The sequence below is a fragment of the Mesocricetus auratus genome, unplaced genomic scaffold (genome assembly GCF_017639785.1).
Source record: "Mesocricetus auratus isolate SY011 unplaced genomic scaffold, BCM_Maur_2.0 Super-Scaffold_100006, whole genome shotgun sequence".
In the NCBI taxonomy this organism is placed as follows: Eukaryota; Metazoa; Chordata; class Mammalia; order Rodentia; family Cricetidae; genus Mesocricetus; species Mesocricetus auratus.
This window is the reverse complement of record NW_024429190.1, coordinates 7025795-7053056: the sequence shown is the minus strand read 5'-3', so window position 1 is coordinate 7053056 and position 27262 is coordinate 7025795. Positions and strand designations below refer to the sequence as shown.

The window sequence follows — 27262 nt, the reverse complement described above, 5'->3', positions numbered from 1 at the left end:
AGTTTCTTGCCTGGTGAAGTTTAAATGGCCATTGCAGGTTCCTGTGTTTCTCAAGCAGGTTACAATTTCTGCCAAATGCTGTCCACTAACAGGGAAGCACCCAGAAGCATCAGATGGGCACATTAGATACAGCAGGAACCGCTTACTTCTTCAAAGTCAGGAGAACAAGAAGGGGTTAAATTCCGAGGTTCTGAAGTTGACTGTCATGCTCTGAGTTCCAGGGGCAATGATCCTAGGTTCTGATTTCCCGTGGTTCTGAGGGGTTATGTAGTGCCTAATTTCACTTCCTCTGATGCCACTCTCCACCTTAGACACCACCACCTTGGCCTGCCCCTTGTCTGGTTGCTACAGCCAGGAGATCTCCAGATGCCGGAGGATATTGTTATAGTTCCAACCCCACCAGGAATGGCTTGAGACCGCTCTTCATTGAGGATCCTTGCCCTTGGGGACTGCTTTCTATGTTACAGCTGCTTGCTGCAATCTTGTATCCTGGGCCTCTTGGCTGTGGCTCTCAGGGCAAATCCAGTGTTTTGAGAGATGCTGATCAGATTCTGCATGTCATGATCTTGACTCAGTCCAACACCACAGTGTCAACCTATATGGAGGGACAGGCCCACTATTATTTCAGTCTAAAAAAAAATCAAGTAATGGCTAAATTTCTTCTCTTCTTCTCCAGAATTCATCCAGGAGGGACTACACACTATTTTTCTAGTCACCCCAACAGCTATCAAAGCGCCTGAAAGCACAGCCTGGCTTCATCACTCTTGAGATCAACCACAGGGCTGGAGAGATGGCTCAGCCGTCAAAGGTTAGGCTCACCACCAAAAGTATAGGAGACCAGCCATAGAACTATTTCTACCAACCCCTTTGTGTCTGCAGGCAGAGCCCAGAATGTACTGCCTGCCAGAATTTTACCACAGACCCTGAATCAGTCTCAGGAGCCTGTCTCATAGGAGTACCCTCTCTTTTAGACTGGTACCCCTCACAGACTCCTCTCAGATGACCACAGGTTGTATCAAGCTGACATAAAACCAGTCAGTACACTGGCATTACTAACAGGACCCCACACTCATAATTCCATTTAACTTTAGTTACTTCCCCCAAAGGCCCCACCAGCAAATACACTGGGGGGGAGGGTCTAACAAGGGGGATAGGCAACAACCTTAGAAAAACATGGCTTAGCTCATAACTCTTTCCTTGCCATCCGTCGTGAAACAGTTCTCATAGGAAATTTCCCATTCCCTAGCTTCTCTTGAACCAGCATGTCTTTGCTGATGAGTTCATTCTCATGGCTCCCTCCTATATTTGCTCTTTTAAATAATGCCCTGAGTAGAAAAATGTAGAGCAAATGATCACATTGGCAGTTGAAAGTAGCATTCCCATATTGAACCAATGAGATGCGGCCGTTTATTACAGAGAGATCAGTTTCCTGGCCAGCTGGTTTTGAGTGGGAGGACCTAGGAGCGGGTAGCACTGTGAGAAAGTGGCTTTTAGTTGCTGCTTATTTCCCCAGACAGGTTACCTGCTCAGGTGTGCTGTCTGCACAGCGAGGCCAGGGTTAGCTCAGATGCCTGGGCAACCACAGGCAGACCAAGGAAGTCCTTCAGGGCTCAGTCCAGGACCAGCATCTTTTCTTTGCCTAGAAATCCAACCCCTGCCTGGCTTCCCCACGCCTGTGCCTCACTGCTACCTTATCTGTGGCCTCTTGTCTCCTCCTGCTGTTAACACCACCCTCGGTACCTTGTCCCTCACCCCATGCCCAAACCCCTGTTGGAGCTTTTAGTTCCTTCTTCTTGGACACCACACAGGCTCATTTCTGCTGATTTCAGATTGTGTTATAGGCTGTGGGGTTAGTATTTGATGAGGCAGCAGGAATTCCCTATGAACAAGTGAGGGAGGGAGGGTACAGGGAGGGGGAAGGGAGGGAGGACATCATTGGGAAAGAGGGTGGGTGACAAAGGCACAAACCCTCTCTTAGTGCGCAAGGGGTAGGCTGTGACGCCCAGTAGCTATCAGTTCATCACGGGAATGCTCAACTCACCAAGGCAAAAGATCCCTGCTGCTTGCTCTGTCTGGGCTGCTTCCATCTTTTGTGCCACCGTCTCCTCCAGTCTCTGCTTACTCTGAGCACACAGACTTGGAAGTGATGAAACCTGTCTGAGGCAAGAGTGAGCCACCTGGACCCTCCTGGTCTGGGGGTGGGAGCAGGTACTGGAATGTCCCTTACTAACAATCTGCTTCTCTACAGTTGGGTAGTACCTTCTTGGAGACAGTGGCTATCCATGCCCAATGGCCTGACATTTTTTTTTACATCAGCCACTTGTGGCTTCCTCATGGGTCTTTGAGATCCCGAAGAAAGGAGAGGTGGTGGGAAAAGTTTAAGAGGCCCCCAGACCCTCTGTAGCCCCCAGACCCTCCTCAGCTCCCAGACCTTAGCACAACTACTGCTATGATGGAAGCAGCTTTTGGGTACAGCATTTTACAGAGTGGCCAGGCACAAGGTAAACAACAAACAGGGTCCAAATCCTTGGGTTCCCAAACGCAGAGTCACCCAGCGCAGTCTTGGTTCTGAATGACTTAGGAGAGAGAACTGGACAAACAGAATGAACTGCTTTCAAACGAGCAGCTCTGCAGTGCTTGATACCTTCAGTACACTGTGTAACCAACTCTTCTGTTTAGCTCCAAAATCACGTCCATCACTCCAAAGGAAATCTCATACTGACCGCAAGTTTCCCCCGTTCCTGTCTCCCACAACCCTGACAACCGCCAGTTTATTATCTCTCTATGGACTTACCTCTTGTGGACTTTCCATGTGAACGAAATCATATAGTCTGTAACCTTTGGAATTTGACTTCTTTTACTCAACGTAAGGTAGTCCGGATTCATCCATATTATGGTTCCAATGAGTTCTTTGTTTGCATGACTGAACACTGCTTTATTGCATGGAAGACCACACCTTTATTGCATGGAAGACCACACCTTTATTGCATGGAAGACCACACCTTTATTGCATGGAAGACCACACCTTTATTGCATGGAAGACCACACCTTTATTGCATGGAAGACCACACCTTGCCCATTCATTCGTTTCTGCTTTCTAGCTGTTGTCAATATTGCTGCCACGAGCAACCATACTTTCCATTTCCATTCTTCTTTGTATCTAGGACATGCATTGTTGGGTCTTATGGAAATCTAATGTTAACTAAAATCTCTTTTCTGAATCTTCCTTACAGTAGGTTCTCAGACATCTTGATTAGGGCAACTGTAAAGTAAATTCCAAACTCAGGGGATTTCTGATGACCGATGTTACATATTAACTCATCCGCAGGGTGTGGGCCTTTCTTCACAACCATTCTGGTGTTTCCGTGAGGCTGTTTGGATGGGACTAACATTTGAGTCAGTAGACTGGATGCAGAAGATTGCCCTGCCTCATGTGGATGAATGCCATCCAATCAGATTGTTGGGAACAGGCAAAAGGCACCTTGTCCTAAACGCTGCCATTTTGACTTCAGACTCCATTGTACCTGTAGGGTGAAACAAAGTTCAGGTTCCCAGGCTCTAGGGGAGCTGGGAACCTTCCAATAGATGACCCATTTCACCCTTAAGCCATAGACATGCATTTGTAGTTCCTAGAAACATTGTGGTTGTTCCCAACAACAGAAGGAACAAAGGAATCTGATTGGTTGGAGTGAAAAGCTTGCATTGCATGTTGGTTGACAATGATGGAACATTCAGGGAAGCCCCTAATCTCTAAATCCTGATTGGTGAAAATTGTAACTGAGACTTGGCAATGAATGTTTGTAATTTCTATCCTTAAATACTTGCTTCAGATGACATCTGGGGTCACAGTTCAGCTCACGGTTCTATTCTGCGGTCCGGATCGTGCGGCTCCCTCCCCTTCCCTCCTTCTTTTGTGTGCCTTGCACTAAATCTCACCTCACAATAACCTCTCGTGTCTGCCTGAACTGAGCATTCCCTCAACAGAACAGAGTTCTTCTTGCCTGGTGGTGTCTAAACTGGTATCTGAGCTTTCCCCTTCTCTTCAGCCTTACTAAAATGCTGGTTCTTTGTGGGGTTTGAATGTGCTAGATTCAGCGGGAGGCCTGTGGTATTGACTCTGTTTCTACCTCATTGAATCTTCCTGCAGCTTGTGAGGCACGCTTGACTCCACAATTGTTTGAGAAATTCCTTAGAGTGAATCCTTTTATCCCCGCCCACCAATATCATTTACTTTCTTTCCTGCCTGTTTTAGTTTCATTTCCTTTTTCCTTGATAAAACATTCTGGAGAAAGAAACTTGAGGGAGAAAGGACTTATTTGACCCACCATTTCAGATTACAGTCCACAGTAACAGGCCCTCAGTCCTTAGCACAACTGTTGCCATGTTAGAGGCACCAACCCAACTTTAAAATTTATACTTACCAAAATGTGAACAAAGACCTAGTCTGTCAAAGTCCTAGTCCATAGTTCCAGGAAAGCCCCTAAATGAGCTAACCTTGCTCTTCAGTGTCTGCAGTTCTGCATCTTGCAACCAGGATGTGGTTTTTGTGCAAAGAAGACAGTGGGCTGTGAGGCTCCGGATGCATGATTTGGGAATGTTCCCTCTGCAGATACTGGCTGGAAATAAAGACTTTCTTTTTGGCTTTAAGGTGTCTGTATGGTGGTCTCTGGTGGACTTACCTTGAGACACCAACATCCAGGAAAGTCAAGGTGTATTTGAAGTAGCTGGGCACATTACATCCATAGGCAAGTGCAGAAAGCAAAGAATTAATGCATTCACACTAGTGCTTAGCTTGCTGGGCTCTCCCCTGCTGCTTATGTGACAGATAACGATATGGAATGAATGTTTTCTTTTTTTAAATGATAGAGTAGTTCCTTTGCTGATACCTGTGTCCTTGTTTCCTGTTGTGAAAACTAGAGACTAGTTAGAGCTTGTGAAAACTGCTTTATGAAATGGAAGACCACAGTATGGTGTTGCCTGACATCCTGGCCACAACTAGGGGCCACAGGAACTGAGGAGTGCCTGGCTTTTGTGACATCGGAGCAACCAGTTGGCTCCCAGCCAGCTGGTGACAGAGGCACAAGTAGACCAGCAAAGCCTGGGCCATGGAAGCGTGAGGGGCTGAGTTCAAAGTCGTGAACCCATACACAAAGCTGGGGATTGTAGCACAAACTGGTAATCCCAGCACTGGAGAGGCAGGGGCAGATCCTCGAGTCCTGCTAGCTACTTCACCTAGCATAATTCACAAGCTAATGAAAGCCCTGTCTCAAGAATAAGGTGGATGGCACTCCTGAGAAACGGCCTCCTAACCTCCAAAGGCACGTGCTCCGGGGGCGGGGAGAGGGAGAGGACCCATAAGTGTGCAGGGAATCCTATGGGGGCTCAGGAGTAAACCTAGGCTTACCGTGTCCTGCGATGCTCGTGCTTGCCCCTGGGAGCAGCTCATTCTTTGCTTGAGCTTTGAAAATTACACCCTAGCCCTCCTGGTAGACAGGGATGGAGAGCAGAGTGTGCAGGGGGGGGGGGCGAAATGAGCTACCGCTAGACTGTGAGGTCTGCTGCGGGGCTATCCAAATGTAAATATCCTGGCGAATTAGTGTGATGCCTGGCAACTTAGGAAAGAGGATAACAATAGAGTTAAACCACTTACATCACATGAAAGGGAGGTCAGTGGAAAACGTGGCCCTGGGCTCTCCTGCACGTGCCTTTGTGTGGGGCCTGGGAAATGACGCTCCTTGTCTGTGTCCAGGAAGGGCCCCGAGGGCAGTTGCTTAGAGCCCAGCCCTCTCCTACACCACACAGCTAGGGAAAAGATAAGATTTCTCAGCAGAGGCAGAACACAGGGAGACATTTGATGCCTGTCTATTCAAGTCACCAATAGTCTCGCTTGCATCACTCACTTTTGTTAAAATTGACTAATAGGCCACACGCCTTTGCTGAAGCCCGGCAGATATAAGCGGTGACCCTGCAAGCTGACTTCCTGAACCGAGCAGGGAGCAGCCAGCATGGGGCACGCTGGGCACCAGTTCCAAGCCCTGTTCTGGAAGAACTGGCTTTGCAGACTGCGGCACCCAGTAAGTGTCCTGGCTTTCCGGAGGGCTTTGGAAGGGGGGACTGGGCAGAGATCAGGGTCTGCTCTGGCCTACCCTGCTTCTTGCAAAATGCCAGCATCCACCGGGGACTCAGACTGCAGGGTTGTTTTCTATCAGAGTCTATCCTATGGGCCAACATTGCTGAACTCCCACGGACATTGTATTGCTGAGTGGGATCGAGTCTGAAAAAGGTGAATTTAGAAATAAAGTCACAAGTGGAGCTTGAAGAATTGACATTGGAGATGTTTGTTATAAAAACTGAGTTGCAAGCATTCTGGCTCAAGGACCAAGGCAATGTTTAATGCGAAAACATAATGTATGGATGCTGAGTCTAAAGCCTGAGGACTAAGAACATAAATGGGCTCCACTCCATACACCCCTCAGTGTTAGTCTATGATGTTCTGCCTTAGTGTTAACTCATGTCTTTTTTCAGAACCGTATCCAGTTTACAGCAGCTAGGCTTTCCTGAGCAGATTAGAGTTGTGCAAACCAAACTCATGCTAATATTTCAGTTAAAAAGTGTGTATTTTAATGAAGTATGGCCATGATGAACAGTCTTTTATCCTGCTGCTGCTGCTGAGGACGCCTCAGTACTAGAGATGTCCTCTTCAGCAGCAGACCTGCCTGTCATGACAACTGAATTTCATTTGGCTGACTCTGGCGGAGAATCCTCCCCGTTCTCCTCACGATAAAGCAAAAGCTTAAAGGAGGGTTTCTCCGTCCTGAGATGTGAGGATCAGAAGAATCTAGCTGAGATTTTGATAGCACCAAAGGTTTGACATCAGAGATGCGCAGGGGAGACTGCAGGCTTCTGATGAACTGTGGATGCGTTATTCTCTGCCGGCATGCTTTTCCTTTGATGAGCAGTGGGATTCATTAAGGTGTAGGTGCAGGATCTGCACCTGTCACAACAGTGTTCCAGAGGAGGCTGGCTTCCCACAAACATGCTCTTTTCCCTTTGTGTACGTGAATTCATTAGCCTCAATAGCCCAGTGATGTAGTAGTGGGCAGTACCCAGACTCCTTCGCTCCTTGCGGAAGAATGTGCTGCTTCCTTAGTTGGCTCTGACATTTACTAGTTGACTCATACAGGTGTCTTAGCTGCTTTGCTCCCTGGGAGATGGCCAGAATGGTTAGTATACATGATAAGCTCACAGCAGGGCCTCTTAGGTGAGTGGGGGTTATTCTTATCACAGCACAGTAGGAAAGAAACGAGTGCTTTAGTCATCTAGGACATGAGCCCCGGGCTCTGTGAGGAAGAGAGGGGAGCAGAGCTCTAGGCATCCAGCTTGCTGGACCAGAAATGGGTCAGAGCAGACCCTCGGAGGCAACAGGATGGCAGTGTGTCCACATCTCTAAACCAATTACAGTGGAAATATTGAGGGTAGGCCCCTCTGGGTGAATGTCTTTGAACTGACCTGTTCTCCAGCGATGATCTGCAAATTCTGTTTTTTACATTATGGAATTAGAGTGTTGTCACAGATGGGGACAACCAATCTGACGAAGTGAAGAAAGAGTCTCAAACGTTTATTCAGTGAATAAGAACTTGGCATTGTTTGTATGAGAAGAGAAGATTGCCTATTTTACATGTACTTAAAAACCTCTTCATTTGATTATTCTATGTTTGTAAATCCTTTATTTAAATTTTAAGGGATTTTTCTTTTTGTTTGTTTTGATCTTTGGTCTTTCCACATCGCCCTGGTTGTCCCAGAACTCACTATGGAGACCAGACTAGCCTAGAACTCACAGAGATACATTTGCCTCTGCCTCTCAAGTGCTGGGATTAAAGGTGTGCGCCACCATTCTTAGCTATTTAACTTTTAAACTATGTGTGTCTGTCTGTGGATATGTACATATGAATGTAGGTCTGAAGAGGGTATCAGTCCCCTGGAGTTGACATTATAGGCAGTTGTGAGCCAACCTTTGTGGGTACTGGGAACTGACTTTGGGTTTTCTGGAAGAGCAGTAAACACTTTTAATGACCAAGCCATCTATTCAGTCCCTATGATTCCTTTAAAGACCATTTCATTATGGATACTTGAGAGAAAAATTAAAAACAAGATAAAGGATAGATAATGCTCATCCTTATAGATGGTTAAGATTATGTTCTGAATAATTGCTTTTGGAGAAGTCTAATTTTGTATTTATGTTAATGCCACTTATTTTATTCCTCTTGAGTTTTTATTTATTGCATAACCATTATAAGAACAATGAAACAATTGTAAATCCCATTGTGATGATTCATGTGTTTGCTTATTGGCATATATAATACATATATTTTGATTGCTAATCCATATGCTTCCCTTTTCTCATTAACCATTGAAGCCTAACATTTAATAAGCTGACGTATGGTCTTCCTAGCCAATGGCTTTATTGAATAATGGGTTAACATCAAATGCACATAACTTTTTTGACCATATCCTTGGTGCATGAAGGCACATTTTTGGGGGGATTTCTGAGACAGGGTTTCTCTGTGACTTTGGAGGCTGTCCTGAAACTAGCTCTTGTAGACTGGGCTGGTCTTGAATTCACAGAGATCCACCTGCCTCTGTCTCCCGAGTACTGGGGTATAAGGCATCTGCCACCAGCACTGTGCCTGAAAGCACATTTTTGTATGTGTGGTGTATGCATGTGTTTAGGTTCATGTGGTGTGTGTGTGTGTGCATATGTGTGCATGTTATAGATTGACAACAGTGTCTTTTAATGCTCCCTGCCTTAGTTTTTGATAAAGGATATCACACCTGGAGCTTACTGATTCAGGATGACTAGCTGCCCACTGACCTTCAGGAATCCTTCTGTCCCTACCTCCCCCCATGTTAGACTCCTAGGTGTAAGCCAGCACGCCGGCCTTTCCCCTTTGACATGTGGATCCAGACTCAGGTTCTGATGTTTTCACAGAAAGCACTTTAGTAGCTGAGCCACCTATTCAGTCCTGGGTGCCTATTTTTGGAATTTTTTTCTTAATTAGCTTCATGGAGCAGACTTCCTGGACCTGGGCAGGTTGATGGAAGTGGCTGCTGTCCTCAGAAGTGTCAATGGACATGGATAGATTCTGACCAAGCTCATCAACACTATTATAACCAGCATCTATGAGCCAGGGTTGATGTAGGAACTTAAATATTTGTCTTTGATTTATCCTAACTACACAGCAACCAAATTCATTACTATGACTTGAAAAATGAAATAAGAATACTATTAGCCGCTTGTGATGTCTAATAATAATTGTTGACTTGACAGGGTTTAGAATCACCATGGAAACAAATTTCTGGACTATGTGTGAGAGGTTATCTAGATTAAGATAACTGAAGTGGGGAGTCTCATCCTAAATGTGTGGCTCCGTGGACTGGGGTCCTGAACTAAATAAGGAGAAAGTGGGAAATATGTATAAATATCCATCACTTTCTACTTCCTGACTGAGGTTGCAAGGTGACCAGCTGCCTCCGGATCCAACTCTGCCTTCTCTGCCACTGTGGACTGGTTCTGCAAGAACCGTAAGCCAAAATAAACGCTTTCTTAAATCGAGTTTGTCAGGCAATGAGATGGTAACTAACTTACCAAATGCTGCTTTTGGGTAATGTCATAATCCTATCTTATTAAATTTTATTTTTAAATCTCCTCTTTTGATGTGGTCTAGAGTGGCTGAGCCTGTGAAAGGATGATCCTGTTTCTTGTGGATGATGACACCATTGCCCACCCTGACCCTTCATCTTTCTTGGGATCACTGCTGTCAAATCTCATGTGTCTTGACTCCTGTTCTCAATGGTGACTGCTAAGCTCTCCCCCTTTGCCTCTACAGTGGTGGATCCTGAACATTTATCAAGTAATGAAAGTTAGCACGGCTGCTTGAGTTTGGACAGTCTTGCTGAAGACTTTAGCTAGTAGCGGGGGATTGAAGTGTCATGTGGTGTACATGGATAGCATGTTGGATCTTGAATGTTCTGGAAAGTCTCATGAGGAAGAGGCTTGGTCTGTAGGACGATGCTCTGTGGAGTTATGGCAACTTTTCTTGCTGGAGCCTAATGGAGGTTATTAGGTCATTGCAGGCATGCTGTTGAAGGAGATTATGGAACCCTGGTCTTTGCTTCTCCTTCTTTGCACCCTGGCATATAGTTATAGTGTTTTTTCTCCACAACAAAATCCTTCCATGATGTATGGTGTCACCCTAGGCCTGAAACAATAGGGGCAACTGATCATAGACCAGAACTCTATGGCATTTTCATTATATGATTACAGAAACTACTTTGCTATAGTAGCAGACAACTGGGGTTCTGAAAATCTACAGTTAATTCTCAACTCCAGGCAGTAAAGGACAAAATTGTATTAGAAATGTTTGTTACTCTTCAGTACAGAACTCGGTGACATATACTCTGGACTCCAGCCCCTTGTCACACATAATTCTCAGTGTTGTTGGTTCGAAAGGCCACAGTGAAGCTTTCTGTTAGGTACAGACAAGAGTTATGGTGTCTTTTCCATGTTCCTCCCTCAGGTATGACTTGGGAGAAGTCCATGAGGCTGTCAGAGTGCCAGTATAGCAGCTTCTATGCTCAACACATGGTCAAGTTCAACTCAGATTCCATTAGAGAGCTCCCAATCAGCCCAACCCAAGCAGACCGAATCCCAGCCTGTTTCTGTAACTCACAATCATCTACTTCATCCAGCCCTTAAACCATCCTTAAAAACACATTTTCAGGTTCCATTGACTTGAGCCTCTGACATTTCATGTGTGTGTATCTGTGTTTTTGTTTTATAAAAAAAACCCTCACACTTATTTGAGATTTTCATCTATCCCTGAGTTCTAATGCTCAAAACTGACTTCGTTTGAAGCAAAACTTTCTTTTGAGAAAAAACTTTCTGGCCTCAATGTCTGCATTTTTTTCTGAAACTGGGACCGATCATAGATATAAAGCCAGAAGGGATCAGGTCGTTTTTCTTTTGGACATTATCTTAGAGGCTGCCTCTGTTCCTGCTACTATTTTTGTGGAGTTATAACTCCACAAAATATTTGACTGTAAGTTCTGTTTGCAGAAATCAGGAAGTGTCTGAACTCTTTGTCAAGTGTCTGAACTCTTAGTCAGGTTAGTTAAAAACAAACAAAATCTTGATCTGAAAGACCACTCCTGACAAGACGCTGTAGCTATGCATTTCTTAAAACCTCAGAATGACTTTTCATTGGGAAGAACCTCAAGAGTTCAAATGTGCAAACGTAATATTAGCATACATTGGGTATGCTTCAAGTGAACTGACCTGTAAGTGACTTAATTGAATACCAGCATTTAAGGATCACTGCAGGGACCTTAGTGCTGAAACCAATATTGTCTGGATTAGGAGTCTTGCTGCGCCTGACACTTGGTAAGATCTTTCTCACCAAGACAGATTTTCTAGAAGTGAGTCTGTTGTCATACAGCAGGGCAGTTAGGCTAAATCTGTGCTTGACCATGGGGTATGTAGGAGTCTGCTTAGGCCTCTATAACAAAATACTATACACAAAATGGTGAAAGAGAAATGTGTGGCTTCACAGTTGGAGACAGGAAAGCTACGGTCAAGGGACGGGCAGGCTAGCTTCTCTGAGGAGTGGTATATACATGGCCTTTCATCATCATCCCTGTGTATCTCTGTGTCCAAAGTTTTCTCTCACAAGGAAAGTGCATGCCATGTGGGACCCAAGCTCTGGCTATTCCAGTATGACCATGTTTTAGCGAACTGTGTGTCCAATGGTCCCGTTACCAAGTAAAACCAGACTATGAAGTGCTGAGGGTTAAAGACTTCACCCTAGGAGCAGCAAGCATCAGGGAACTAGCATAGCCCCTGTGACAGACTAGCTGACAAAGGGGCGTCACCTCTGTTAGTACAACCACTGTCTCAGGAGACAAAGCCACACCTTGGGTGGTTTAGAATCTTTAAATAGCACATCTTTAGTCCTCAGGTGCCACCATTCCAAACAGAGAAATGCTCTACTTAACTCATTTGGGTCAAAGGAAACACTTTTGCTTCTGAGAAGTCAACTTCTCTCCAGGAATGGTGGCATACCAGTGGCATAGTGAGTCCAAGGTCAGCCTGTGTTGCCTGAGGAGAATCTGTCTCAAAATTCAAACAAAAACAAAGAACATGGCTTCCTTAAGAATCTGCTTAAATTTCCAGTCATCATGAAGTGAGCTACAACACCCTTCCCCTCCTAGGTTTCCAGGTTTCCTAGTGGGCCTGCAGTGACAGAGAAGTCCCAAGGCTCTGATTCTTGCTGATTTCTGGCTGACAGTATCATATAATTTAAAGGTGTACAGCCATTACTTAGTAGTCTGGCTTTTAGCAGAATACTTGTGCTGTATTTTAATGGACAGAGTGGGCAAATTCTGCAGAATTTCCATTGCATTGTAAACCCTGAGGACTCAATGGCTATTCTCAATCTCTTATCAAAAGTCGCAGGTATCAGTTGGTTTTGTCTGACTCTCAGAATCCTCCCACGGAAAAGCTTGAGCCAAGTGACTTGGGTACATGACCAGTGGTCTGACCCTGCTTAGATCCTTCTGATGGTTTTTGTTCAGTACTGCCTAGGATTTGGTGTATATGTTGATTAAATGATTTTTGCTTAGGCTATAACAGCAATTGTGTCAGGGGCCAGTCATATTCTCTAGGACATACTTGTAGTTACTAGAATCCACAGATGAGCTCAGAAGTTCTCCAGGTTCAACACGTTTTTGCAGCCCAGTTAGTCAGTCAGAAGTGCCTGAAGGGCAAGGCTAAATGGCCTCCTGCTGACAGCCCTTGGATCTTTCTGCTTAGCCTCCCAGTGGCCTCCTATTTAGAAGAGCTCCAGCTGCAGACATTGCTGAATAAGACAGGGTGAGAGATAAGGGGTCCCCAGAGTAGTGCATTTGCCGGTACGTTATTCTCATGGTTCCCAGCGGTCATGGAGAAGTTGTTCATTTTCTGTAATTAAGCCCCATAGACAGCATCTTAGCAGCTACATTCATATCTGGGTGCTTTGTGATAGTTTGAAGCTCTGATTGAATTCTCTTTACACACCTGGGGAAGGATCTGGTGCCCTTGTGATAGATAAGAGGAACATTAAAAAGTGCTGTAGGGTCTGGCCTGTGGCTGCTACGATACACCTGTTCTAGACCCTGGGGACGAAACTGTTAGGTCACTATGAGGTTACTACAGGTCATCTGGGTATGTCTCGGCAGAAATCCAATTACAGAGAAGCAAACATATTTTGTGGTATTAGAGCTCGGAGCTGACATGTACCGAGCTTGTTTGCTTTTCTTCTGTTCGTAATCACGGGATCACAGGCCCTTTCAAATCTGATTGACCTTAATTTGCTTCTAATCCTTTGATTTGGCTTTATTTTCCTCCCATCCCCTTTTTCAAAGCACAAGTAAATACACAACCTACTGGTGTGTGTGTGTGTGTGTGTGTGTGTGTGTGCACGCGTGACGGGGAGCAGACCCAACCAAAACAAATTAAAAACTTTGAAGGACAGTGAGGGCAATGCCTGCAGGAAGAAAGGGTCTCAAGCAGTCTGAGTCTTCTATAGGTGTCCTTTGGGTCCTGTCCCATGGCCTGAGGGTAAGAAACTTAAGCCTTCCAAAGGAATGGAAAATAGCTGCTTTTCAAATAGTAGGCATTTGGATTCATTATTTTCCCATTTGGCTGTTTGCCAGGGGGGAAAAGAAATGAAAACAAACAGACACCCCTCTTCTCTATGATATTCTTGTTGAAGTTGTCCAGCGCTTTGGAGAGAAGATGCTAAGGTCATCAAGAGGTTGGGTCTGTTTTATATATGATGGTAGCTTCTGTAGGACAGAACCTCTTGAGTGCATGGGCTTTCCTGGCGATAACTGTGGACTTTGGCATAGACAGACCCATTTTTTGTTGTTGCATTGAGAAGAGGTCTCATTCTGTAGCCCCGGCTGACCTTGAATTCATGATTTTCCATTCTCAACTCTCCTAATGCTAGGGTCATAGATGCCTGCTTCATTCCCAGGTAGGCCTGCAGCTTTTGTGTGGGTCTGGCTGTGGCGGTCCTATGCCAGGCACTGAGGCCTGTCCCAGGACATGTAGAAAGACTGTCTGGCTTGAATGCCTCATTAGCGTGTGTTGTCCAGGAGAGTGGCACTCCTTAGGGACAAGAGGCAAGTGCCAGGAGGAACTGAGCATAGTCATTGAGTGAGGGAGTTGTGGCTGAGGGTGACTCAACGGAGCTGCCGCATGAGGCCTGAGGTAGAGGCCAGTTAGTGAGCAGTGCTCCCTTTGGATGCAAGCATTTCTCTCAGCTCTGGCTGCTGTTACCCATTCTTTTGTCACACTTCCCAGACCCATATGGCATCCACGTGTCTCCTCTCTCCAAGCTGATTGTGAACTTTAACCCTGGATACCCTCACAGCTCTTCTTCCCATTTCACAGAGGAGGAAGCTGAGGCCAGGGAAGAGACAAGCCCATTGCTGGCACACACCAGGGGAAGTAGCAGGGCCTGCACTGAGAGACCTGAATGTATCCGAAATAGAGTTCAGGCAGGCCCTTCCTGGCTCTTCTGGTTAACAGCACCAAATGAAATCTTATGGAGTTTATCCGATGATAACTGAAGAGAGTTAAATAGGACAGAGTGACCCATGCATCCAGGGCCATGAGACTATTTCTTACATACTCCAGGGTTGGAGTTGGTGGTCTCTACATGATGAGCCGCCAGGAGCTACCAGAACAGCCTTGCATGTATCTCTATCATGGCCTTGAACTGTGTACCCACAGGACACACTGGCATGTACCATCAGAGGTGGAGTGGAGTCACCCGTCTTGAGGAGGCATTCTTGTTTCCAAGGGCATCTTGATATCCTAGCATGATCCTTACATATACACATATATATGTATGCATACACACATGAATGCATATGCACATGCACAGGCAAATATATACATCTATATCATACATATTTTACATGCATATAAAATATATATGTATGTCATATATGTGTTTTTTAAGACTTACTATTTTAATTCCATGTATGTATGTATGTATGTATGTATGTATGTATGTATGTATATTTGTGTGTGCATATGTGCATATAAATTCAGTGGCCCCAGAAGCTTGAAGAGAGCATCACATTCCTGGAACTGGAGTTACAGGAGATTGTGAGCCACTAGACAAGGCCGTTGGAATCAAACTCAGGCCCTCTACAAGAGCAGCAAGTGCTCTTAACCACTGAGCCATCTCTTTCGCCCTTTGATATAGGTTATGTCAAATACTACCTATCTAGGCATGTTAGGCATGCTTTCAGTAACACAGCTGAACCAGAAAGGAACTTGGATTAATTTTCTGTTCTGATTTGCACTGTCTGCTGACCCACTAGGAGTGCAGGTCATATGATGTGGGCTGACCCATCCAGTGTTGAATTCCTGCTGCCCTGTGTGGTTTGTATTTGTGATTTAGTCCATCTACAGTGGTATAATATGGTTTATTTAGTTTTCCATTTTGAGGTTTTTTTTGTACAAGCTTGAATTTTGCTCCAGATCTACTTTCATTTACATGAAAGGTCTACCAACTTTAGATATATATATTCCAGGCAATTGCATATATGTATTTCTCTGCCTTGTTGTCTGTTCTTTAGTTTTGTACTTTGTATATCATAAGGCATCCTCTTCCCTATCTATGGGCCTCCTATCTGCGATTGGTTATAGCAGAAAAGGTGTGACCCCCTACACACACCAACTCTGACCACGGTAATGGAGGCTTTAAAATACTCCCCTCAAAATGCTATGTCCTATCGATTTGCTAATGACCCACACTTGGTATCTAATTTTTTGCAACTAGAACTATATTGGAATACTTTTGAGAATATTCTAGAACTTATTCTCTTGTTTCATAATGAGTGTGAGCCCTTGGTCAGGGTAAACACAGTTATGATCTGGAGGCAGATGGCTTCCTCTCCAGAACATTCTCACCAGTGAGCCTCTCTACCCAGGGTGCACATTACTGTATTTTTCTGTCTTTTTTGAGACATGATGGGAGAATTTGCTTCTTGTTCCCTTCTTTAATGGCTATTATAGCTCAGCATTGGACAGAGTCCAATGCTAAGTCCATGTTTAATGAATGAATGTCAAAATGCAGATGATTATTTTTCAGTAGAATGCAGGAAGGAGAAAGACTTCCATTTGTCAACATTTTTTCTCAGTGTTCAACTATCATCAAGGTTTGGGACCATTTTTCACGAGGAAGTGGTTTTGGGCTTGAGTGGGAGCTCTGAGCTCTTGGGATGTCCCAGCTCCTTACTGGGCAGCAACAGTACCTGCAATTGAAGGTGGAATTTGGTGCCGACATTCTCGTAGCTTGTTTGTACTGTGTGAGTGCTGGGTTGGCTTTTCTGAAGCAACAGTAACAAAGGCTGCAGAACACTTCTGGAAAAGTCCCTACTTCTGAGATATTGGCATTGGGGGGTTTAAAACCACCCTAAACAGACACAATAGACCTTCCTTTCCCAAGTCCAGGGTATCACACTTATGTGGCTTGCTTCAGCTCCCTTGTTATCCTAAACTTAGGATGCTCTCTCTCTCCCTTCAGCCAGGAAACTCTTGGAATAAACTTCTTCCCCCAAGGGCCTTTTTTTTCTTTCTTTCTTTTTTTTCTGAGGCAGGGTTTCTCTGTATTGTTTTGGAGCCTGTCCTGGAACTCGCTCAGTAGACCAGGCTGGTCTCGAACTCACAGAGATCTGCCTGCCTCTGCCTCCCGAGTGCTGGGATTAAAGGCGTGGGCCACCAACGCTCGGCTCAAGGGCCTATTTCTATCTTAATTCATTGGCAATTTTATTTATTTTTTATTACCAAAGTATTTCATCCTTTGTGTTTTCTGCTACAACCCAAACCACACACTGCAGGAGTCACTTGGAGGGTTTAAAGTGGCTGTAGTCTGGAGGATTGTTTGTGCAAGTGAGGTAGAAGCTGACTTCTTTTCTCTGCAGGCATAAGCTTTGTCTCAGTTCCATCATGAGTCAGTGCAAAGACACCAGGTGAAACAATTATGTCATGGTTTCCAAGGTGTTAGCCAGCACAGTGAAGCCCATCCTACTGGTCACCTGGAGGCTCATGTACAGATTGGAAATACCCCAGCATCATGGGAGGAAGCCAAAGCAGGCTTAGTCTTCATCTCCAAATGCCTGGAAGAACCTGATAGGGTTCCTTTCATTTCACAGGTGCAGGTGTAATGTCACGTCCAAAATACCTGGGGACCCAGAAATGCTTCATATTTCTGATATTTTCCAGGGTTTGGAAGATTTGCATGTTTCTATAATGAGATCCTTGGGGAAAGAACTAATCCCTTCTACACATAAAATTTATCATTTCTTTATGGACTTCTTTTCCCACACAACCTGGAGGGAATTTTATGCTATAGTATAATAATTTTATACATGAAGCAAAGTTTCATGATGTGCCCTTTCCCTGATGACCTCATGCCATTGCTTTGCATTGTCTGGATTTAGGGATACTTTGAAGTTTTCCAAGTTTTTGAATTAGAGATGTTCCATTTGTCCACTCATTTCTTCCTCTGTGAAGCAGGGCTCCATCCGTGCTGCTCACTGTTTCCCAGTTCCTGTCATGTCACCTGACATGATACATGCTCTCTAGTGAGCAAGCGAGTCTATCACTTATTTTTAGTAGATTTCCTAAAGAGCGCAGATGGTGGGGTTGAGGAGGTAGGGTTAAGGGGCTGGGATGAGAGGAGGGAGGAGAAACTGCAACCAGGATGTAAAATAAATAAACAAAAACCAAACCAAAAAATGCAAATAAAACAAAAAGCCTATTTCTTCAGTTCCTAGACACAATAAATTTTATTAATGAAATTTGTGTACTAATACACCAATATGAAATCCTTTGTTTTCTTCTGCATGTTATTTTTTTCTTTTTCATTTTTTGCCATTTAGTTCCATATCCTGCCCTCCTCCACCCATGTCTACCCATGTCTCCCAACCTAGCTCTCAGGAAAACAAATCATTTGACACAGTTAGTTCTCTCATTGATCTCTCTCTCTCTCTCTCTCTCTCTCTCTCTCTCTCTCTCTCTCTCTCTCTCTCTCTCTCTCTCTCTCTCTCTCTCTCTCTCTCTCTCTCTCTCTCTCTGTGTGTTCCTGGCCTATGCATTCCCTTTGCAGGACAGTTCACCTGTTGCTAAATGGCCAGTACATTGTTTTAATCACTATTACTTTATACAGGGCTTTAACATGTTAGAAGATGAGTTCTTCTGACCTGCTGTTGTAAATGATCTTGGATACTCTGCTAAATATATCTGAGAAACAACTCACTAGGTAAGCAGACAGGCAAAACCAAACCATACTTTCTGGGGTTAGCTCAACACTCTGGTTGTTCTATTATGTGGAGCTACAGGTTAAAATGAACCTAGGGGTCAGGGCAGAAATGGTATCTTCATGACAATGACACTTTTATGCGTTAGCAATGCTCATCTGCTTCTTATTTAAATATTTTGGCACCTTTTAATAAAAATAAATATCATATAAAATTGCACATTTTAGTTTTCAATGTTTTCTCCTTAGCTGTTCTATACTTTTGGTGTGTGATTAAATATCATTTAAAATGTATTTTCTTATTGACTCTTGCTGGTGGTTACATAATTATTGCAAGACATGTTACTGGAATTATCTATGAAGGTGCATTTGGGAATTTCATCCCCTATTTTTGTCAGATGTTCTGTATTAGACTATGAGGTATACACAAGTATTTTTAGTCCTTTTCATGTTGACATTCTCTTTTGTAGTGTCCCTCTTAGTGTCTTGTCTTATTTGTGTGGTGTTTCCTAATTTATTCACTATTTACCTGCTTCATCTCCTCACTCCTGACCACCTTGCCTCTAACTTTACACATCCTAAATAGTACTTGCCACTATCTCTTGAAAGTAAAGCCTGAAGTCCTTGTCTTTCAAATAGTTTCATCCCAGTGTTGTTTGGAATCGCTCACATAATTTGAAAACTGCTTTAGTGTATTGGCGAAGGGGAACCTGGTTTCTGTTTATCTTAAAATTCTCTTTTCGTGTTTATGAGAGCAGTTTCTCTGTGACACTATTCTAAATTGACCAAGCTTCTTGCAGCAATCTGAAGAGACCTGGCTGCACGTCGGCTTTCGCTGTCAGTGAGCTGAGTTGTTGGTGATTCTAGTCACCTTATTGATGAGTGTCTTCCTTGAACTGCTCTTGAGATCTTCTGTGTTTTGGGTCTGTGTGGGTGTGCACATGTGCATGTATGTATATGTGTGTGTGTGGGGGGGTGGTGAATGTGGGTGTATGTGTGTGTGTGTGTGTGTGTGTGTGTGTGTGTGTGTGTGTGGTGTATGCATGTACACACGTTTCTTAGTTAGGGTTTCCATTGCTCTGGTGAAATACCATGACCAAAGGTAACTTCAGGGGAAAGGGTTTATTTCATTTTACACTTCCAGGTAACATCACTGAGGAAGTCAGGGAAGTAAACCAAGGCAGGAACTTGGGGGCAGGAACAAAGCAGAGGCCACAGAGGAGTGCCACTTACTGCTTGCTCCTCCTTTCCCAACCTTCTTCCTTACATAACCTAGGTCCATATGCCCAGCATGGCACTGCCCACAGTGGGATGAACTCTTTCCCATCAACCATTAATCAAGAATGTGTTTGACAGACTTGCCTATTATAGGCCAGTGGTATGGAAGCTTTTTCTCATTTGAGAGTTCCTCTTCCCAAATGGCTGCAGCTTGTGTCAAGTTGATAAAAAATCCCAACCAGGACCACATGTGCGGGTGTATATGTGTATGTGTGTACATGTGTGTATTTGGTATGTGTGTCTACATGTGAGTGTGTGTGAATGCATGTGTGTGGTGTGACAGATGTCTCCCTATACATTGTCTCAGGGGATGTCTATATTCTTTACAGTATTATATTCCTATTAGCTGCATATTTAAAGCTGTCATCTTCTTGGAAAAATCTATAGGTGTAATTTAAAAATATCATATATTCTGTTTTTCCTATTGAGGGAACTTTGCATGTCTTTGGAACTGGTACCTCACCAGCAATGCACAGCTCTTCCCAACCAGTCACACTGGAAGTAGAAATGATATTACTGGATTTTTAAGTTCTGAGCCATTTTTGTGTTGGCTGGATTTCATTATCAAGCTTTTACTCCTCCATTGTTCATGGCCTCTATATTATCTATGTTCTATAATCACGGAGAACACACATAGCCCCATCATTTTTTAGGGTTTAAGTGTAATTTTTTGAGGATCAGAAAAAAGACAAGTTTCCCACCCCCATTTCTTTAATTTTTCTTTTACGTGTGTGTGTGTGTGTGTGTGTGTGTGTGTGTGTGTGTGTTTGTTCCAGGACAATTTTAGCTAGGTATTGTACATATTTTTATATAATATATATAACTTTTAAAATCATACTTACTTTCTGTCTGAGCATTGTAGATACTGGCTCAGTGAGATTGCCCAGTGAGTAAAGACACTTGTTACCATTCCCAATAGTCTGAGTCTGAGCCCTAGACCATCTGGTAGAAGGAGAAAACAGAGGCCTGTAAGTTTATCCTCTGACCTCCACACACACACCTAGGCATGAGTTTACTCCCACAAACAAACAGACAAACAAACAAGCAAACAACAATCTTTCTAAAGAACAGTGTGGGTATTGATACACTGGCATTTACATGGAATGTTTTGAGGACACGTTCAAGGTTAGCTTGTGCCCAACCTTTCAAGCTGCTCTTTTATCATCTAAAACTTGCTGTTTTCTTCTTTTATTTCTTCCCTTCTCTTTGATCCATAGCCTGAAGTTCACTATCCACAGTTCAACGATGGTTAATTTTCTGAAATACAGTACAAAATTATGCTTTTAATCTTTAGATGAAGTCTTCCATAGCTTTGAGCCTTTTTGGGTTTTATATTTTGAATTCTTTCCCTCAGGGATGCTAATTTCTTATTTGCATAGTCTTTGCTTTTTTCTGTTTTAATATTTTTGCCTTTAAAATACTTTAAAAGAGCACTATTATTACCTCTCTCTGTGTTCAAGAATTCATGTGTAACAAGTGGTTTTTAAGTCAGTCGTGCACAACGATTTCTTCTGTTCCTTTTCTTTAGCTCAGTGAGCTTTTACTCCTTTTGAACTCTTGTTTTTATGATGTCATTCTTCCTTTTGAAAGGCTTACACATTCCTCTATTTATTTCTTCTCTTTTCATTCTCCCTGGCTCTCTCTAGCTTGTGTTTGGCTTACCTGTCTCTGCATTGTGTCTGGATAGCTGATGTCCTTTGAGAAATAGGACTCACACTTTGGCAGCCTTGCTAAGGTTCTGTGTTTGTTCTCCACTCTTTTCAATGGTTTTATTTCCTAAGTTTTTTTTGGGGGGGTGGTTTTCTTTTATCTTGATCCCTGATCACATCCTGTATCTCCTGCTTTTTGTAACAGGAGGTGTGGTGTAGTTGATGGTAGACTTCAATAGGAGCTCATCTGAGATGAAAGACAATATTTACTACATTAATTTTTGTCCTGTGTTTGCTTCTGGGGATCAAATCTAGGGTCGCGTGCCTACCAAGAGTTCTCCTACTGAATTCCTGACCCAGCCCATCCTTTCATCTTCTATTGTGCAGCCCCAGAGGCTTCTTGACTGCACATCCTTGATGCCCATGCTCATCGTTTGTTTCATTAGATTGCTCCTTATAGGGCTTTCCCCAAGTGCTCTGCCAGAGGGAAGGGGCAAGCAGAGTCCTTTGGCGTGTTTCTCTTCTGTCAGTGCGGGTGCTGGTACGACAACGAAGATCCATCCTGATGGCTTTGGAGAATGTGGACTGGATGGTTGGGACGGATCATTTTGTAGCTTTTGTTTATGTGTTTTTCCTTTGAGGATTAGACAAAGACAAGCGTCCCCCCACCCCCCACCCCCCACCCCATTCCCTCTAATTTTCCTTTCCATACCCCTTTTTATTTTGACTGGAGGAAGAAGCCTTCACTGTATTTCCTATGCAGATCTTCTATGCATGTTCAGACTGGGAGGGGCTCCCAGATTCTTTCCTATCTGAGCTGCACTGAGGCCAAACGGAAAGTCTCTGTTTGTGCTTGGGGTGGGATGTGACAGCAATAGGGGACTCCCTTACCCATGAAGGTCACAGAGAAGGTCCCTGAGAGTCAGGTGTTAAGTGGCCTCTATGCTCTCTCCTGGGACTCTATTTAAAGAGCAGTGGGCTTTGTGGTTGATTGGAAAGGTGACCCATGCTTTTTTTTCAAGCATTAATAGGTTCAGCAGATGACTGACTGTTTCTCTTGAGAGCAGAGCTTGTGGCAGTACCCACTCCGGTGCTGTTAGACGTCCAGGGCTTTCTTCACTTAGGCCAGCTTATGGTGTAAAGAAGGGGAGCCTGAAACTTGGGAGGGAGAGAGCTGTCCTACATATGACAGGAGGCATCCCCATTAACAGGAGTTGATTCAAAGTGCCAATCGAGATTCTAGGATAAAGACACATGAGAAGAAAAGCATGGGATGTGATGAGGAGAGTACGTGGACCCCCGCAGAGAAACAGCAGCATGAAAGGAGTCAGCTCAAGGGTGCACAAGGATAGTGACTTCTTCCTGGGGTAATTTTAGACTCAGAACCACAGAAAATCCTTCCTACTTGCATTCTTCCAAAGGGCAGTCAACCAACTTGTAAACAAACAAACAAACAAACAAACAAACAAAAATCCCTGAAGTAGTATTCATTTAGCTTTAATTGGCTTTGAATTTTAAGATTCTTGAAGGAATCTTAAATGGGATGTAGAGTTACAATAGTTGCAGTAACTTTCATTTGCAACTTGAAATTTGTCACTGGTTTAAGACTATATTGATAATATTTGTAGTTATGGCTGACGATTTATTTGACATGACTCTTTAAATCTTGTTTTCTTTGCATCTAGGAAAGAGAATATAGATACTATTTTTTTTAAATTGATAAGTTGTCTACACAAAAGAGTTAAATAATAAAAAGGTGAGTAAGATGGGCATGCTTGTTAACTCAACACTTGGGTAGAGGCAGGAAGTCAACAGTTCAAGCCTAGTCTCAAATACATAGTTTCAGACAATGCTAGGCTGTATGAGATCCTATCTCAAATATACAAGCAAACAAACAACAAAACAAAAAAACCCAACAGCCTACAAAATGAGAAAAAATTCTTCACCATCCCCACATCTGACAGAGGGTTGACGTTCAAAATACATAAAGAACTCAAGAAACTAGATATCAGCAAAGTAATCAAATTAAAAAATGGAACACAGATCTAAACAGAATTCTCAACACAAGAATCTCAAATGGCTGAGAAACACTTTAAGAAGTGTTTAGCATTCTGAGCCATCAGGGAAATGCAAATCAAAATGACTCTGAGATTCTATCTTATGCCTTTCAGAATGACTAACATCAAAAGCATAAGTGACAGCTCATGCTGGAGAGGATGTGGAGCAAGGGGAACACTGCTCCATCGCTGGTGGGAGTGCAAACTTGTATAGCCACTTTGGAAATCAATATTGTGTTCCTCAGAAAATTGGGAATCAATCTACCACAGGACCCAGCTATACTTCTCTTTGGCATATATCCAAAGGATATTTAATCATACCACAGGGATACTTGCTCATCTATGCTCATAGAAACTTTATTTGTAATAGCCAAAACCTGGAAACAATCTAGATGTCCCTCAACAAGGAATGGATAAAGAAACTATGGTACAGCTGCAACCCTTGGGAGAGCAGACCCTGCACCTTGCCTGGGCAGCACAGTAGAGCTGAGCCTATTGGTGGAGGTGGGGATGAGCCAGCCTTGAGTTGTGAGCATGGGAAAGCTGTCCCCATTACTCTCTGTCATGTGGCAGCATGGGTGGGGGCGAGATGCTCTCCCCCATGCCCATTAATACTTTAGACAGGTGGGAGAGCTGGCCCCAATGTCATAAGAGCTAGAGAGCCGTCCCTGACCCTCATAAACTACAGCATTTGGTAGAGCGGCCCCTATACCTTGCCCAACTTTAATACATGGGGAGGCACTTAGTCTTTAAAATTTTTTTATTAATTTATTTTTTATATTCCAATCCCAGTTTCCCCTCCCTCCTCTCCTCCTGCTGCCCTCACTCCCTTCTCCTCCCATATGCTCCTCAGAGAGGGTAAGGCCTCCCCTAGGAAGTCTACTAAATCTGACCTGTCATCTTGTTGAGGCAGGACCAAGACACCTCTCCACCCCCACACCCCTGTGTCTAGGCTGAGCAAGGTGTCTCTTCATATAGAATGGGCTTCTCTAAGTCAGTTTGTGCATTAGTGTTAGATCTTGGACCCACTGCCAGTGGCCTCATACATTGTCTCAGCCGCACCATTGTCAAGGTGCTTAGTATTACTGCAACTTGATATGCCATGTTTTGTTGATGTCCATGGGAGACCTGTCCTTTCCTGAACAGAAATGGAGAAGTGGATTGGGGGGTGGGAAGAGAAGGGGGTTGGTGGGAGGGGTAGGGAGGAGAGGAGGGAGGGGAAACCGTGCCTGGGATGTAAAATAAACAAATAAATTAAAAATAAAACAAGAAAAATGACAAATGAAATAGAGAGAAAATATCAGGATCGCCCAAGGCCAAGAGAGGATTAATTCTTTAATTAGTAGTAATTAAAAACGAATGATTTAATAGATAAACAGGCATCTGGAAGAACAGAGAATTAACAGATAAGGAATTGGTATGTGCTTAAAACCACTTTCATACTAATAAGAAAGGAACTATTTTTGCAAATCAATTTGATAAAATTATGACAGAAGTTAAAAGATTGGCTTAGAGCCGTAGTTCAGGGTTGAAGTGCTTGCCTAGCAGGAAGAAGGCCCTGAGTGCGATCCCAGATACTATCAGGAAACAAGAAAAGCTGTACTGTAGGGCATGATGGGAACCAGTGATGGCTGGATTCACTCTCAGTGAGAGAATTACAGTTTTATCTACGACTCAAATCCAGAATAAAGTCCAAGTTCATCTTGGCTCAGGGACTGCATTTAGCCATGTTCTCTCATAAGTTAGCCAGAGAAGTAAAGAAAGCTCCTGGTAGCCAAGCAGAGTCAGGTGCTTTTCTGTAAGTACGTAAAAAGTCCCTCAGGCTCCTCCCCTGAGGACCCCCAACTGTCAGCTTCCACCCACAGAACACTCTAACTGTCCTAAGGGCTGGATCCAGTTCCTGCCCTACAGAGTAAAGAACCCAAGCTCGGGACTTGAGATCTCAGCCATTCCTAACCTGGAATCTCCACCATGGAACGCCCCCCCCTTCCCCGTGCTGTAGAAACCCTGCCTTCTGCTCAGTTCTCTGTTGCTTCTCATGGGAGCTGAGGCAGCCCCCCTTCCTGGTTTTTTCCCTCCCAGTAAATCTCTTGTGTGAGGTTTGTTGTGAGGTGTGACTTTGTGGTATTCCTTGGCTCCTGACTGCCAGGAAACCTTTCCTCTCAGAGCTGTAACACTTACACTAGGTGAATGGATAAACAACTTCCCATTAGAGTATTAAATATCTTTGAGAAAGGCAGACCTCAAAATGCTGATAAAAATTGTCTCTGCAAGTATTAGTTATACTTGTGTACTATACATATACATGTACATGTATGTTTAAGTGAATTAAGAAACCTAAGGCCATATGTGTTTTGGGACAATGATTGCATTCCACCTCACTTTTGAAATTCCATACCCCTCATGTATGTATGTATGTATGTATGTATGTATGTATGTATGTATAAGGGCCTGAGGCTCGCCTCTGTAGCCCTGTTCCTCTCAAGAACACGAGTTATTGAGTTACCTCAGGTTGGCGGAAGCTTTTTGTCCTGTTTCTTGGCTTAAGAAACACTTCCTTGGAATCTATTTTAAAGGGTGATTTTGTTTCTGTAATTGTACCAGGGACTCAAATACTATCCCACCTGTGTTTTCCTGGCTGGTCTCAAGGAGCACACTTGCCTGGTCACACTGACATTTGCTTTCTGCATGTCACCGACAGGCATATGGGCGGGAAATGGTAATGGCAGGCTGAGGAACAAAGGAGGTACAGGGCTCACTCCAGTTCAAAGAATCAGAATTTGGAATCTGAAGCAGTTCGACACGGTCTTCAGTGTGTGACTGAGGACTTGGATTTCCTGGTTTTCAGGCAGGTTTGGTGTGAATATATCCACTGCCTTACCCATATTGTGTATTACACTGACTGAAATCAGTAAAATTTATTCACAGTAACATTGGCTTAAAGATTATACCTCTTTCCCACATCAGTTCCTAACCACATTGTCTGTGCATTTCTTTCAGTTCTGAGAACTTAAGGTTAGGGCTGTGTGTAGCTCAGTGGCAACACATTTGCCTCCCGTGCACGAGGTCCTGGGCTCAAGTCCCTGCACTGAAAAGATGGTTCAGGCTCTCCACATTACTGCAGTCCTCTGGGAAACTCTTCATTGTGTCAGAAGATTTGACTACCTTAGGTTGTATTCCATTTCCCCAAAGCAATTCAAGGAGTGAGATATTTTAACACACAAAGCGCTGCTCTTTAGGAGCAACTTTTGTAGCCTGCAGGTAGTCACTGGATTGAGTGTTGTGCAGCAGCAAAGGGACAGTGGGATTCTCAGATGGGCCAGAGAGTGTGGCACTTACCTCCTGCAGGAGTGCAGAAGAGATGAGGAAAATTAAAAGGAGTTGATTTGTTAGAATACAGGAAATGAGGGTGAAGCTGTTTGTTTCTTTTACTCCCTCAATGGCATCTCTGAAATTAAAAACAAAGTCTTGGAAATGGAAAGGAACAGACTCCAGGAAGGTGAGAAAGATGATCAGGTGACATTAGGGATTTGGACCTCAAGGCAAATGAGCTAGGGCTTCTCTCAGGCCCTGGCCCCAACAGATCCTGGAGAAAGGTCTTCCCCTCAGGCTGTGCCAGGCCCTCCTTTGCTGTGTGTTGTGTGAAAGCGGCTTCTTGGGTGGTGCCCTGCCCCGAGAGACTCAGAGTGCACTGCAGAGGTGGGATGGTGACTCAGTACCTTGCCAGAGGCATAGGGACCGTCTGTGCATCGCCACCCACAGGGCACAGTCTGATAGAAAACTGCTTCTAAGCACAGAAGGGTACCACATCATAAACTGATCAAAGCAAATCAAGCTTGTAAGAATATACATAGAACACAATAAAGCTGTTTCAGGAAAACTAGGCCTGAGATTTTTCTGGATA

At 43.9% G+C, this 27262-nt stretch overlaps 1 protein-coding gene across 1 annotated transcript in view; it reads left to right on the top strand.

Annotated features, from left to right (window-relative positions):
- Nucleotides 1–6005: 6005 nt before the first annotated feature.
- The window catches only part of Abca13 (ATP binding cassette subfamily A member 13), a 423762-nt gene continuing 402505 nt past the window's right edge, over nt 6006–27262 (top strand). Inside the window, exon 1 of the mRNA XM_040746666.1 lies at nt 6006–6074. Within this exon, the coding sequence (XP_040602600.1) occupies nt 6006–6074 (69 nt within the window). The remainder of the gene's footprint in view (nt 6075–27262) is intronic.